The sequence below is a fragment of the Pagrus pagrus genome (genome assembly GCF_965226575.1).
Source record: "Pagrus pagrus genome assembly, chromosome: 13".
In the NCBI taxonomy this organism is placed as follows: Eukaryota; Metazoa; Chordata; class Actinopteri; order Spariformes; family Sparidae; genus Pagrus; species Pagrus pagrus.
The window spans coordinates 18146627-18157242 of record NC_140197.1 but is presented as its reverse complement, the minus strand read 5'-3'; the positions used below and the strand labels follow the sequence as shown (position 1 = coordinate 18157242).

The 10616-nt window shown below is 41.0% G+C and overlaps 1 protein-coding gene across 1 annotated transcript; it reads left to right on the top strand.

Annotated features, from left to right (window-relative positions):
- The first annotated feature begins 933 nt into the window (after positions 1–933).
- Positions 934–9734, top strand: gaa (alpha glucosidase). Its single transcript, XM_084371647.1, has 19 exons — positions 934–1914; positions 2418–2569; positions 3326–3491; positions 3579–3675; positions 3795–3914; positions 4042–4160; positions 4264–4395; positions 4608–4718; positions 4803–4916; positions 5034–5118; positions 5497–5614; positions 6274–6407; positions 6594–6745; positions 6887–7035; positions 7113–7254; positions 8114–8212; positions 8702–8866; positions 9049–9201; positions 9346–9734. The coding sequence occupies exons 1-19, from the start codon at positions 1381–1383 to the stop codon at positions 9409–9411; spliced, it is 2808 nt and encodes a 935-aa protein (XP_084227773.1). The 5' UTR covers positions 934–1380; the 3' UTR covers positions 9412–9734.
- The last annotated feature ends 882 nt before the right edge of the window (positions 9735–10616 follow it).

Below are 10616 nucleotides of genomic sequence, written 5' to 3'. Positions count from 1 at the left end.
ATGGCAAATTCAAGAAAAGTAACTTAAAAAAAATTATTGCAGGTGAAAATAATGTGATCGTCATCTTTTTTCTGTAAAGTTGTGCCATAACGGCTTCATTATCTTTTTATTTTTCACACAAGAGCGGTCGAAAAAGCCTTTTCTGTTCATTTCTTTATCATAATACTAGATAGGTATTGATATTGTTGGAGCGAAACCATGTAGCTTTAGAAATTATAAAATGACCTGAAAACCAGTGAAAGTTGTGCAAAATGGTGGCTGTCTGGTTTCAGTTCAAGTTAAAAGAATTATGGACTAGGACACCAGGCTTTGCGATTGAGTAGTAAATTAATATAGGATGAATGTATTTTCAATCCAGAGTAATATAAAGACAGCCTAAGAGATTGAGATTTTATATCTAAAAGTGAGTGAACGACTTTTAGGACAACATCAATCCAACATGTCACCAAAGTTAATGGTTGTGGTTTTGATTTTGGTTGAACAAATCAGGGAATGTTCTGTCACTATGTATACCTCAATTTATTTAGTGGAAAGTAATCAGATTTATAGGTGTTGACTAATCAAATAGTGTTTATGGCACATAATATTTATACAACATACTTGAATTTTTTTTTTTTACATTTATAACTTGATCATCAGTAGGTAATTCAGAATGAAGCATTGCACAATTTTTGAGCAACAGCACAAAAATATTTGATATTTAGTCTGAAATGATGAAAACTAAAACACAAAGTTAATTTTGACAGCAATTCTTATTCTAGTCTATATACTATTTACATAAGTGAAACTTTAATGTTTGTGACTGAAATAATATGAATAAAACGTTGTTTTTGTGGTTCATTCAAAACAAATAGCAGAGGAGTAGGACGAGTAGCAGTGGTAGGTTTTGAGCACTTTTGTCCTAGTAGGCTTGCCTTAGTTTCTTGCCATATTTCGATGTTAGCCTGCACTTTGTCGTCTTCTACAGACATGTTATTTCGATGTAGTCATCTTATTTCACTGAAATTCTGCTCGTTACGCTGCTTTGAACATAAACTATTTTCTGTCACTGCTCGCACGTTATCTGTTAGGAGGTAAATACTGACTAATAGCTCCGACACTTTACTGTTCGTTAGCTAATTGCTAGCTAACAGCTAATTCAGCCATAGACATATGTCTGTGAATTCAGCCACCACTGACGCTAACGGTAATGAAAAACGGTTCAACATCCACAAAATGAACAAAACTGTGAGTGTGAATGCTTCGCCATTAGCTATCTGTTCATGATGGCTTTCTATAAAAAACTATAAGTTACTCTGCTACTGAATATTTACATCGGACGTGTCTCAAGACGTTTAATGTAGCGCTCACCTTAAGTGCCCTCTGACCTGTGATGAAGTTATGGGTCAACTGTCCAGCTTGACTGTGGCTGTGCTCCTCCTCGCCTTTGTTTTATCAACATGTGTGCACATGAACCACTTGTATAACGATGAGGCCACACTGGTTAGATCAGTCTATGATGAGCAAAATAAAACCAAAGCACATGAAAGGCTCGTTGATAATAATAATACAGCAAAACCACACAACCATTCAGTGGGGACAGAGGGTGTGCATCCAGAAAACTGTGATGTTTCCAGAGATATCAAATGCACCATGGCCCCAGAGAGTCGGTTTGACTGTGCCAGGGACCGGCTTCTCAGCCAGAGAGAGTGTGAAGAGAGGGGATGCTGCTACGCCCCTCTGCCTGACGCCAAAGGACCACCTTGGTGCTTCTACCCCAGTTTGTACCCTGGCTACAAAATGGGTCCCTTCACACCCACCACACGAGGCCAGGCTGCCACCCTGACTCGTGCCACCCCCTCCTATCTCCCCAGAGATATCTCCACTCTGCACCTAGAAGTCATTGAGGAGGCTGCAGGCTGCTTACACTTCACTGTAAGTACCCACAATACTCATTTTATTCTACTGCAATTGAAAAAGACAGATTTGAAAACATTCAGGAGAAAAACAGATTGTGTGGAGTTGTTTTCTAATGTATATAGTATGATGATTTAAGATAATTTATTCTCTAAACATTGGCTCAACAAAACCCTGAAATATTCTGGTTAACAGTGACCAAAAACTGGAATGGTTGTTTGTTTTTGATCTGATTACATTTGCTAACTTTGTCTGAATTCCTGGAAAAGAACACATGATTTAATTAGTAATTACTGGGATTTCCATTATTATATTGTAGAAAGTCTTTTATAATTTTGTTGTACACAAATAAAGATCTGCTGGTGAAAGTTGTTCTATTGTTTGCAAAATGTATATGCAGCACTGGATATATGTGAATTTGTGGTAAGTTGTAAGCCAATTAGAAGTTGAATGAGTTATTATTCATATGTAAGAGATCCACATATCAGAAAAACCTGACCTGACATCTGTTTTCTCTCTAGTTAAAGGATCCATCATCTCAGCGATATGAAGTTAAGCTCCCAGGTGGTGTCCCTCGGAGCAAAGCTGATTCCCAAGATGCCCTCTATACCACTGAGTACCAGTCTGACCCATTTGGCTTCATAGTGCGGCGGAAATCTAATGGAAGAGTGATGTGAGTTCTGCTAAGTTTTAATTAATTTTAAGTATATGTGATGCACTATGTGAATTAGTCAGTTTGTGACTAGTTCAACTGTTATAGTCCCATTTTCAAGTTGCAGTGTGATCACACATCATACAGTTCACTTAACACAGTAGTTTTCTTTTAATTTGACATTAATAAAATATATTTTGATGCTTGTAATTTCTAACATTTCTAACATACCATTATATATTCGTTTTTTTATATTTAATTTAACATAGTAAATAGCACCGCTGATGCACCTCAGTGTATCCGATACCGTGCACTTTCATTGAAGCATCATCATTTGTAAAAATCTTAAATAAAGCAATAATTGACCATAAGGTCCCCCTGCATAAATAAAGAGTAAATAAATGGTCATTATTGTGTTTTTAATACTTGATATTTCCACACATCCCATTTAACTTCTTTTTGTGGGGGATTCAATGTGCAAGATGAGCCTTCAGCCATTGAGACTGGTTAAGGAGCAACTGGAAGGATGCAGGCTCCCTCTTGTGGCAAATCGAAATAAAGGCAATCCGTTTTAGGACTGTGTTATTGAGCTAGACAGCTTTTTCAAGTCACTCGTGGGGATATTCATGATTGTCCCAATAATGAAAAGATGTAGAATTAATGAGTGTTTTTATCATGACCCACAATAAAATATTTTATCTTCCCATCTCCTGTAGTAGTTAACAAAACACTTAAATAATAGTACATGTTTGTTTGTTCTGTGTCCTGTCCATCCAGTATGAACACCACGGTTGCTCCTCTGCTGTTTGCTGACCAGTACCTGCAGCTGTCCACCTCACTGGCCTCTTCCCTTGTGTCTGGCCTCGGGGAGCATTACACCTCTCTCCTCCTGGACCTGAACTGGACTTCTCTGACTCTGTGGAACAGAGACATGTTTCCTCATGTGAGTCTGTTGCGGTGGATCTCAATGTGAGAGTCGGGACCATGGTTATAATCCTAAATTAATGCTGACACTTGTCTTTTTCTACAGGCCGATGCTAACCTCTATGGCTCCCACCCATTCTACATCGTACAGGAGGAGGACGGCTTGGCACATGGAGTGTTCCTTCTCAACAGCAATGCAGTCGGTACCAAGCTATCTGTTCCTATAAGACACACACACCATCCCATTTTTCATACAGAATGATCTTTTCTAACATATGGGAATGCTTATTATTGCTGAATATCTTTCCAAATGTCTCTGTAGAGGTGATGCTGCAGCCGACCCCTGCTCTCACCTGGGTGGCTATCGGAGGAATCCTGGACCTGTACGTTTTCTTGGGTCCTGACCCTCAAAGTGTCACACGCCAGTACCTGCAGGTCATTGGTACGTATCTTCACCCTATTTAGTTACACATCTCCAGGTCACAAAAGCAATAGGCAAATGAACATGGCAAGAAAAGACGTTTAGTTTTTCACACCTGTGAAATGTCATTATGTGTGCTGGAAAATAGGATATCCTATGATGCCTCCCTATTGGTCGCTGGGCTTTCATCTATGTCGCTGGGGTTACACCACCACTAATACAACCCGCCGTGTGGCACAACGCATGCACAATGCTAAATTTCCTCTGGTAAATGAAATATTCCCAAAGCTGTATAATATATAAGTTAAAATTAGAGGACACAGGTTATCACTTCGTTTTCTGAAAGTGTTTTGCTTTTTTTCTTCATCAGGATGTGCAGTGGAATGATCTGGACTTTGCAAATAAGCGCAGGGTATTCACCTTTGACCCCTGGCGGTTTGGGGACCTACCCGAGATGGTGGAGGAGTTCCACAAGAGAGGCATGAAGTACATCCTCATCCTGGTGTGACATCTTTAAGTTAAACAAACGGATGAGGCCGATTTAACCATAAATTCAAAAAGGAAAAACATAACACGTAGTGCATGTGTTTAAATTGGTTATTATGATGTGTGAAGTGAGCATTAACAATGTTTTTTTCCAGTAGATGGCAGCAAAACTTTCTTAACTTTCTTTGTTGACTGACTAAGTCGTGCTCTGCTTGTTTCTGCCTAAAGGACCCGGGGATCAGCAGCACCAGCCCTCCTGGAACTTACCCTCCCTTTGATGAAGGACTGAAACGAGACGTCTTCATTAAAAATGCTACAGGACACATCCTGATAGGGAAGGTAAGACTCTTTTAACGGGGATGTATGCTTTTCTTTCTCATTGTCAGGTGTGTATCTCATGCATATACCTTACTGTGTATCCAGGTTTGGCCTGGACCAACAGCCTTTCCCGACTTCACCAACCCAGAGACTAGACAGTGGTGGGAGGACTGCATCAGAGCTTTTCATGCTAAAGTTCCTGTGGATGGTTTGTGGATTGTGAGTATTTATGTACATACACAGAGACTATTTAGCCACCAATCAAGTTTGTTATCACCTTCGAATTACATAAGGAAGAACTTATCCTTGGTTGTTTATCTGCCACGCTCCACCCAGGATATGAATGAACCAGCCAGTTTTGTGCAAGGCTCAGTGGAGGGCTGTCCTAAGGGTGATCTTGAGCACCCACCCTACACACCCAGTGAGTGTACTGGATTGGTGTTGCATCTTACAAGCATTTAAAGGCATACAAACATTATAGGTTTAACATTTACAATCAGTTTCTATACATACAACAAAAATATAAATGCATCACAAAAACTTTCTGTGCACACAAAAGGCTTATTACTCTTATTACTTATATTAGCAAAGAAGTGCATAGTTTAACACATTTTTTGCTCAAAATTTGAGAAAATTTGCCTTTTGTGTGCACAGAAAAAGATCTTTTACTTAAACTTGTGAAAATTGGGATCAAAAACATGCAATTATAATTCTGCTTTATATATATAGTTTAGATACATAACATACTTTATGTTTCACTAATTAGTGCCTGCATGTCTCTCTGATTGTCATACAACAGGGGTGGTTGGAGGCCAGTTGAACTCAGGAACTCTTTGTATGTCGGCTCAGCAGAAGCTGTCCACTCACTACAACCTGCACAACATGTACGGACTGACAGAAGCCTTCGCCACGCACAGGTAACACCATGCCGCGATCACATGCAACCTGCAGAGCTTGAGTTATTTCATGGTTAGTAACAGAATAACATGAAGTATTGAGGACTGCACGATATGGTAAAAAAAAAAATTCATATTGCTTTCATTTTGAAATGTATTGCGACATGATTCAGTCTGTACCAAACACATGTTTTCTTACATCTGGAGAACAAAATCTGTCAGCCAGGGCAATCTGCAGCACTACAGTACTTTATTTTAATGCTGTTTTGTCTCACATTTTATCTTTATCAAAAAAGTGCATCTTCTGATTTGGATTTTGCTGTTATATTGACATTTTGATACTATTTTGATTAATTGTGCAGCCCTACACTAAGGCAAAAGCATCTAATCTAAAGACAGTCGGACTGTTTTTAGAGGATTCTTGTTCAGAGCAGTTGTGTCTCGGGTGGAAGCTAAAAAAAGTCTTAAAAGTAGGTCAGCATCGACGCAACAGGTCAGATGAACAAAACACAGTGTAAAATAGTGGTGTAAGGTAGTGGTTATGCTACTGCTGTTAGACTGAACCGTTTCAATTTTGAGCCCAGTGAGACACCACAGAACATATGGACCAAGTTGATCTTTGTGCTCTTGTTATTTGTGCTCTCCACCATTTTCCCCCCGGGGCTGGCTTCCATCCTCAGTGCTCTTATGAAAGTACGAGGGAAGAGACCCTTCGTCCTGTCTCGCTCCTCCTTCTCGGGCATCGGACGCTTCTCTGGAGTGTGGACAGGAGACGTCAGGAGTGACTGGGAGCAGCTTCGATACTCCATCCCTGGTGAGAAGTTCCTCAGAGGTCATGGTACTGTTTTGTTTGAAAGCACGTGATCCTTTAGTTGTTATTCAGTTTGATCTAGTTTTTTTTGCCAGATCTGAATGTAACAGATCTGTTTTTTTGAAGTGACCCACAGATCATCTGATAGATTCTGACTGACCTTTTGGACTTGTCCCCCCACCCCCTCAGCGGTGCTGCAGTTCAGCCTGTTCGGGGTGCCTCTTGTGGGGGCGGACATCTGTGGCTTCGGAGGCAACACCACCGAGGAGCTGTGTGTACGATGGATGCAGCTCGGAGCCTTCTACCCATTTATGAGAAATCATAATGACCGGCTGAACGCTGTGAGACAAAGACAAAGGGGTCGACTCTTGATTTTATTTTCCACTGCGCCTAGAGCAGTCCATCTGTTTCATGTATTATGAATAGAAGTAACTCTATATGTCCTCATTGTCTCTGTGTTTCTATGTGTCTGTGTCCTGCAGCCTCAGGAGCCCTATATATTTGGGCAGAAGGCCCAGGCAGCCATGCGAAGTGCGCTGAACCTTCGTTACTCTCTTCTCCCGTTCCTCTACACACTCCTCCATCATGCACACACTTCTGCTGACACTGTGGCGCGGCCTCTCTTCATGGAGTATGTGTCCTCTACTCTCTATCCTGAATGAAATGAATACAACCACATGCTTCATTTTCTATAACATTATCTTTTAGGTTTCCCACTGACCCAAACAGTCAGACCATAGACCGACAGTTCCTGTGGGGGAGTTCACTTCTCATCAGCCCAGTTTTAGAGCAAGGGGCGGAGGAGCTGGCTGCTTACCTGCCCCCTGGCACTTGGTACAGCCTGCTCACTGTGAGTTACCAAACCGTGTACCACACTCTCACAAATCCACTGGCACGTAGGAGCCTTAAATGTGCAGTATGTATAAGAACTGGCCACCTGTTGAAATTACACTCTCAAAAAAATAAGGGGCAGCATATCACCAAAGTAACTGCTTACTGCTGCTAACTGAGGCTAGTTAGCTCAGTTAGCCATGCACTAGCAGTCCTACCTGGGAGCTCGGTGCACTGGGGAAGTGTTAGTGTTTACACCGATAGCACAGGAGCCTCAGTCCGGGATGGGAAGAGGCTAGGTGGTTAGCATGCTAACTTCAGTCGATACCTCTGCAACACAACAACACATAGACATCATGACGTCAAAACTGTTATTTTTTACATTCTGTTCAAGAATTTTAGTTTAGTTTTTGAAAATTCTTACATATTGCACTTTCAAAGGTTAACTTTGGCTTTGGTGAGAGCGATGTGTTGTTTCTGGGTGATAAAAAAGGATCTTACTCTAAGAAAAAGGGCAGTCTCTTTGGGGATTCTTTTCATAATCTTGTCAGACACAGGCCATTTCAGTGGACGTACTTTGATGGTGCGTAATTGCACAGATGGACATTGCTCTGCAGCCTCTTTCGCAGCTGCTGGTTGAAGCAGTCTCGCTCAATACGGGACCAATTTAAAAAAATGTTGCCCCCAACAGTCACTTGGACACAAAAGCATAGAAAACATAATAGGGTACAGGTAGAAAAATACCAAAGGAACCCTTTAAGTCAAAATTCATCACACAGTTCAAATCAGTTTTTGTTTGTTTACTGATAGGTTTGAGGCTTTTGTGTTGTATGGCATGATTGAAGTTGTCCCCTGGTCGTCTGTGTTTTGTGCTCTAGGGTCAGCCTTTCTACAGCAAGGGTCAGTACCTGCTCCTGCCCGCCCCTCTGGACACCATCAACGTCCATGTGAGGGAGGGACACATTATCCCCCAGCAGGTGAGGATCTACTCTGGACAAACTGCAAATATGCAGCTCCTCGTTTTGCTGAGTTTAGCCCTTTCTGTATAATTTTTGGTTCAGTAGGAGACAAAATGTGCGAGGTGAATTATTAATAAAATGTTTGAGGATGGGAAAAATCTGCAATATATAATTGAAACAGGTAAAACAAGTGCTTCAAAGTCCTACTTCCAATTTCTACTTCCACTTAACTTAATCGTGTTTGAGGCCGGTGTAAGATAAACAAGCATATTACATCACATTACTGTCATCAGTGCAGCACATCTGTTCACACTTTTAGGCTTTGTCTGATAATCGATTCATTGTCAACCTCAGTTTTCAGTGAAATGTCTGACGTGGATTTGTAAGATCAAGTGTTGTCAACTATCGTGACATTCTGACTGATGTCTTAAAGTTGAAACGTAGCTGAAACACTTGATTTCGTCATTTTTTCCTCATGTTTTCTTTGATCTGCCTTTTCCTGTGAAGGAGCCAGCTTTAACGACCACAGCCTCACGCAGAAACCCTTTCTTCCTGACGGTGGCACTCTCAGCAGGTGGCTGGGCCCGGGGCGACTTGTTCTGGGATGACGGGGACAGTCTTGACACCTTCGAAATGGGAAATTATTGTTACGTTATCTTCATCGCTGGACAGGTAGGGACAAGACGAGTGGTATTTGCATTGGGAAAGCAGATGAGGCGATGTTTTGCATTTTACCACTTGATTCACAGGTCCATTTATTGAATGATATCATTATGTTTGAATGGTTACTGATCTCACGCTTTGATACATTTAGACGAAAGGAAAATATAAAAGCCCCTTAAATTCTTCTCCAGTCTCAGGTGGTGAGTGATCCTCTCAGGCTGAATGGTGCCCTTGACGGTCTGGTGCTGGGAGGCCTGCAGGTGTTCGGGGTGCCCTCACCACCACTTTATGTGTTAGCCAATGGGGACAAAGTCAGGGATTTCACGTACCACAGTGACACCAAGGTGAGTTCAGTGTGACTCAGCACCACTTCGTTTGGTGTTTGTCTTCTCAGAAAGATACTGATGTCATTTGGCAGATTAGTATCAGCGTGTTTGTCTTCAGTTTTTACTCATCATGTCTACTGCTGTGTCTGTCTCTTCCCTCAGGTTTTGACAGTGACCAGCCTGGCTTTGCCCATGTCGGAGGTGTTTACAGTCCAATGGGCTCTCTGATGCACTGAACTTTATTACCCAGAATGCTTTGGGAGCCTTTGGATTGTTCACTGCTGCTGATAAAAGCTAGACGATTTTTCCTCGAGCCGTTCTAACCATCCCAGGACTCAAGTTGCACTTAACGCTTGCTCTGCCTCTTTGTCCAAATCAGAAAGTAGAGCTTTGTAAGCAGCAGGTTTTCAAAAAGGTGGTGATAAAAAACAAAGGGAGACAACATCTTGATGTAACAGTTTTTTTCTTGCGAGGTCATTTTTTGCTGCTAACTGCTATACTAGCTTGAGAAAACTTTGTATTTTTGAAATCATGTTTATGTGTAATTGATACTGAAGTTTATTATAAATAAAAATGATGAAAACAGACACATTTGTCTGCAGTGCTCATTGGACAGTTTATTATTTACAATGATTCTCCTAAGATGTTGCAAATACGTCTTCATGCTGTCTTAATTTATTGCCTGCAGCAACAGTGTCGGCTGGTGATTTTTCACCTTGTGAGTCTGTGTGTGTGTGTGTTACGTGGTAAAATGTGGTTCTGGAGGCACCTTTTGTAGCGGGAACTACTGCAGAAGCGATGTTGAGTTCTTTGCCAGATGTTTTTTTGAATTTTGTCCGTTCCAAGATGGGTGTGATCCGACCCACGAGTACTGAGAACTCGTGTAATAATGCAGTAATGACCTCGGAGTAGTCATGCGTCAGAACGTCAACATGCTGACGGACGGGCGTAGCGGCTGGAGTGATCCCATTGCAAGACGATCTGGAGTTTTTCTCTTCACTAACTTAAATATTACTATTATGTAAATAACAGTTTGACAAAATTGTGAAGAAAAAGTGTTATTTGCCAACAAATATATGATGAGGATACTGTTGCTGTATTAGTTTCAGTTTCATCATACAGTTTTTAGTTTGTACAGTATGTACATAAATATATAAATTAGTTTTTGTATTGTCAAATTTACCACTAATGATTTCTTTTAAAAAAAAAAAAAAAGGCATTTATTTTAATTTATTTTTTATTTTTTCCATTTCGGGTAATAAATTGTTCTAGGGCAATTATTTTTTGCCTGAACTGCCTAAATCAGGTGTTTAAATGGAGAGGTGAAGCCTCCAGCAGCGGTGTGACGGGATGCTCTGACTCCAGCTCTGGTCCTGATGATGCATTCAAGCACTTCCCAGTGACCCTTAGACGTCACTAATGATGAAAAGGGG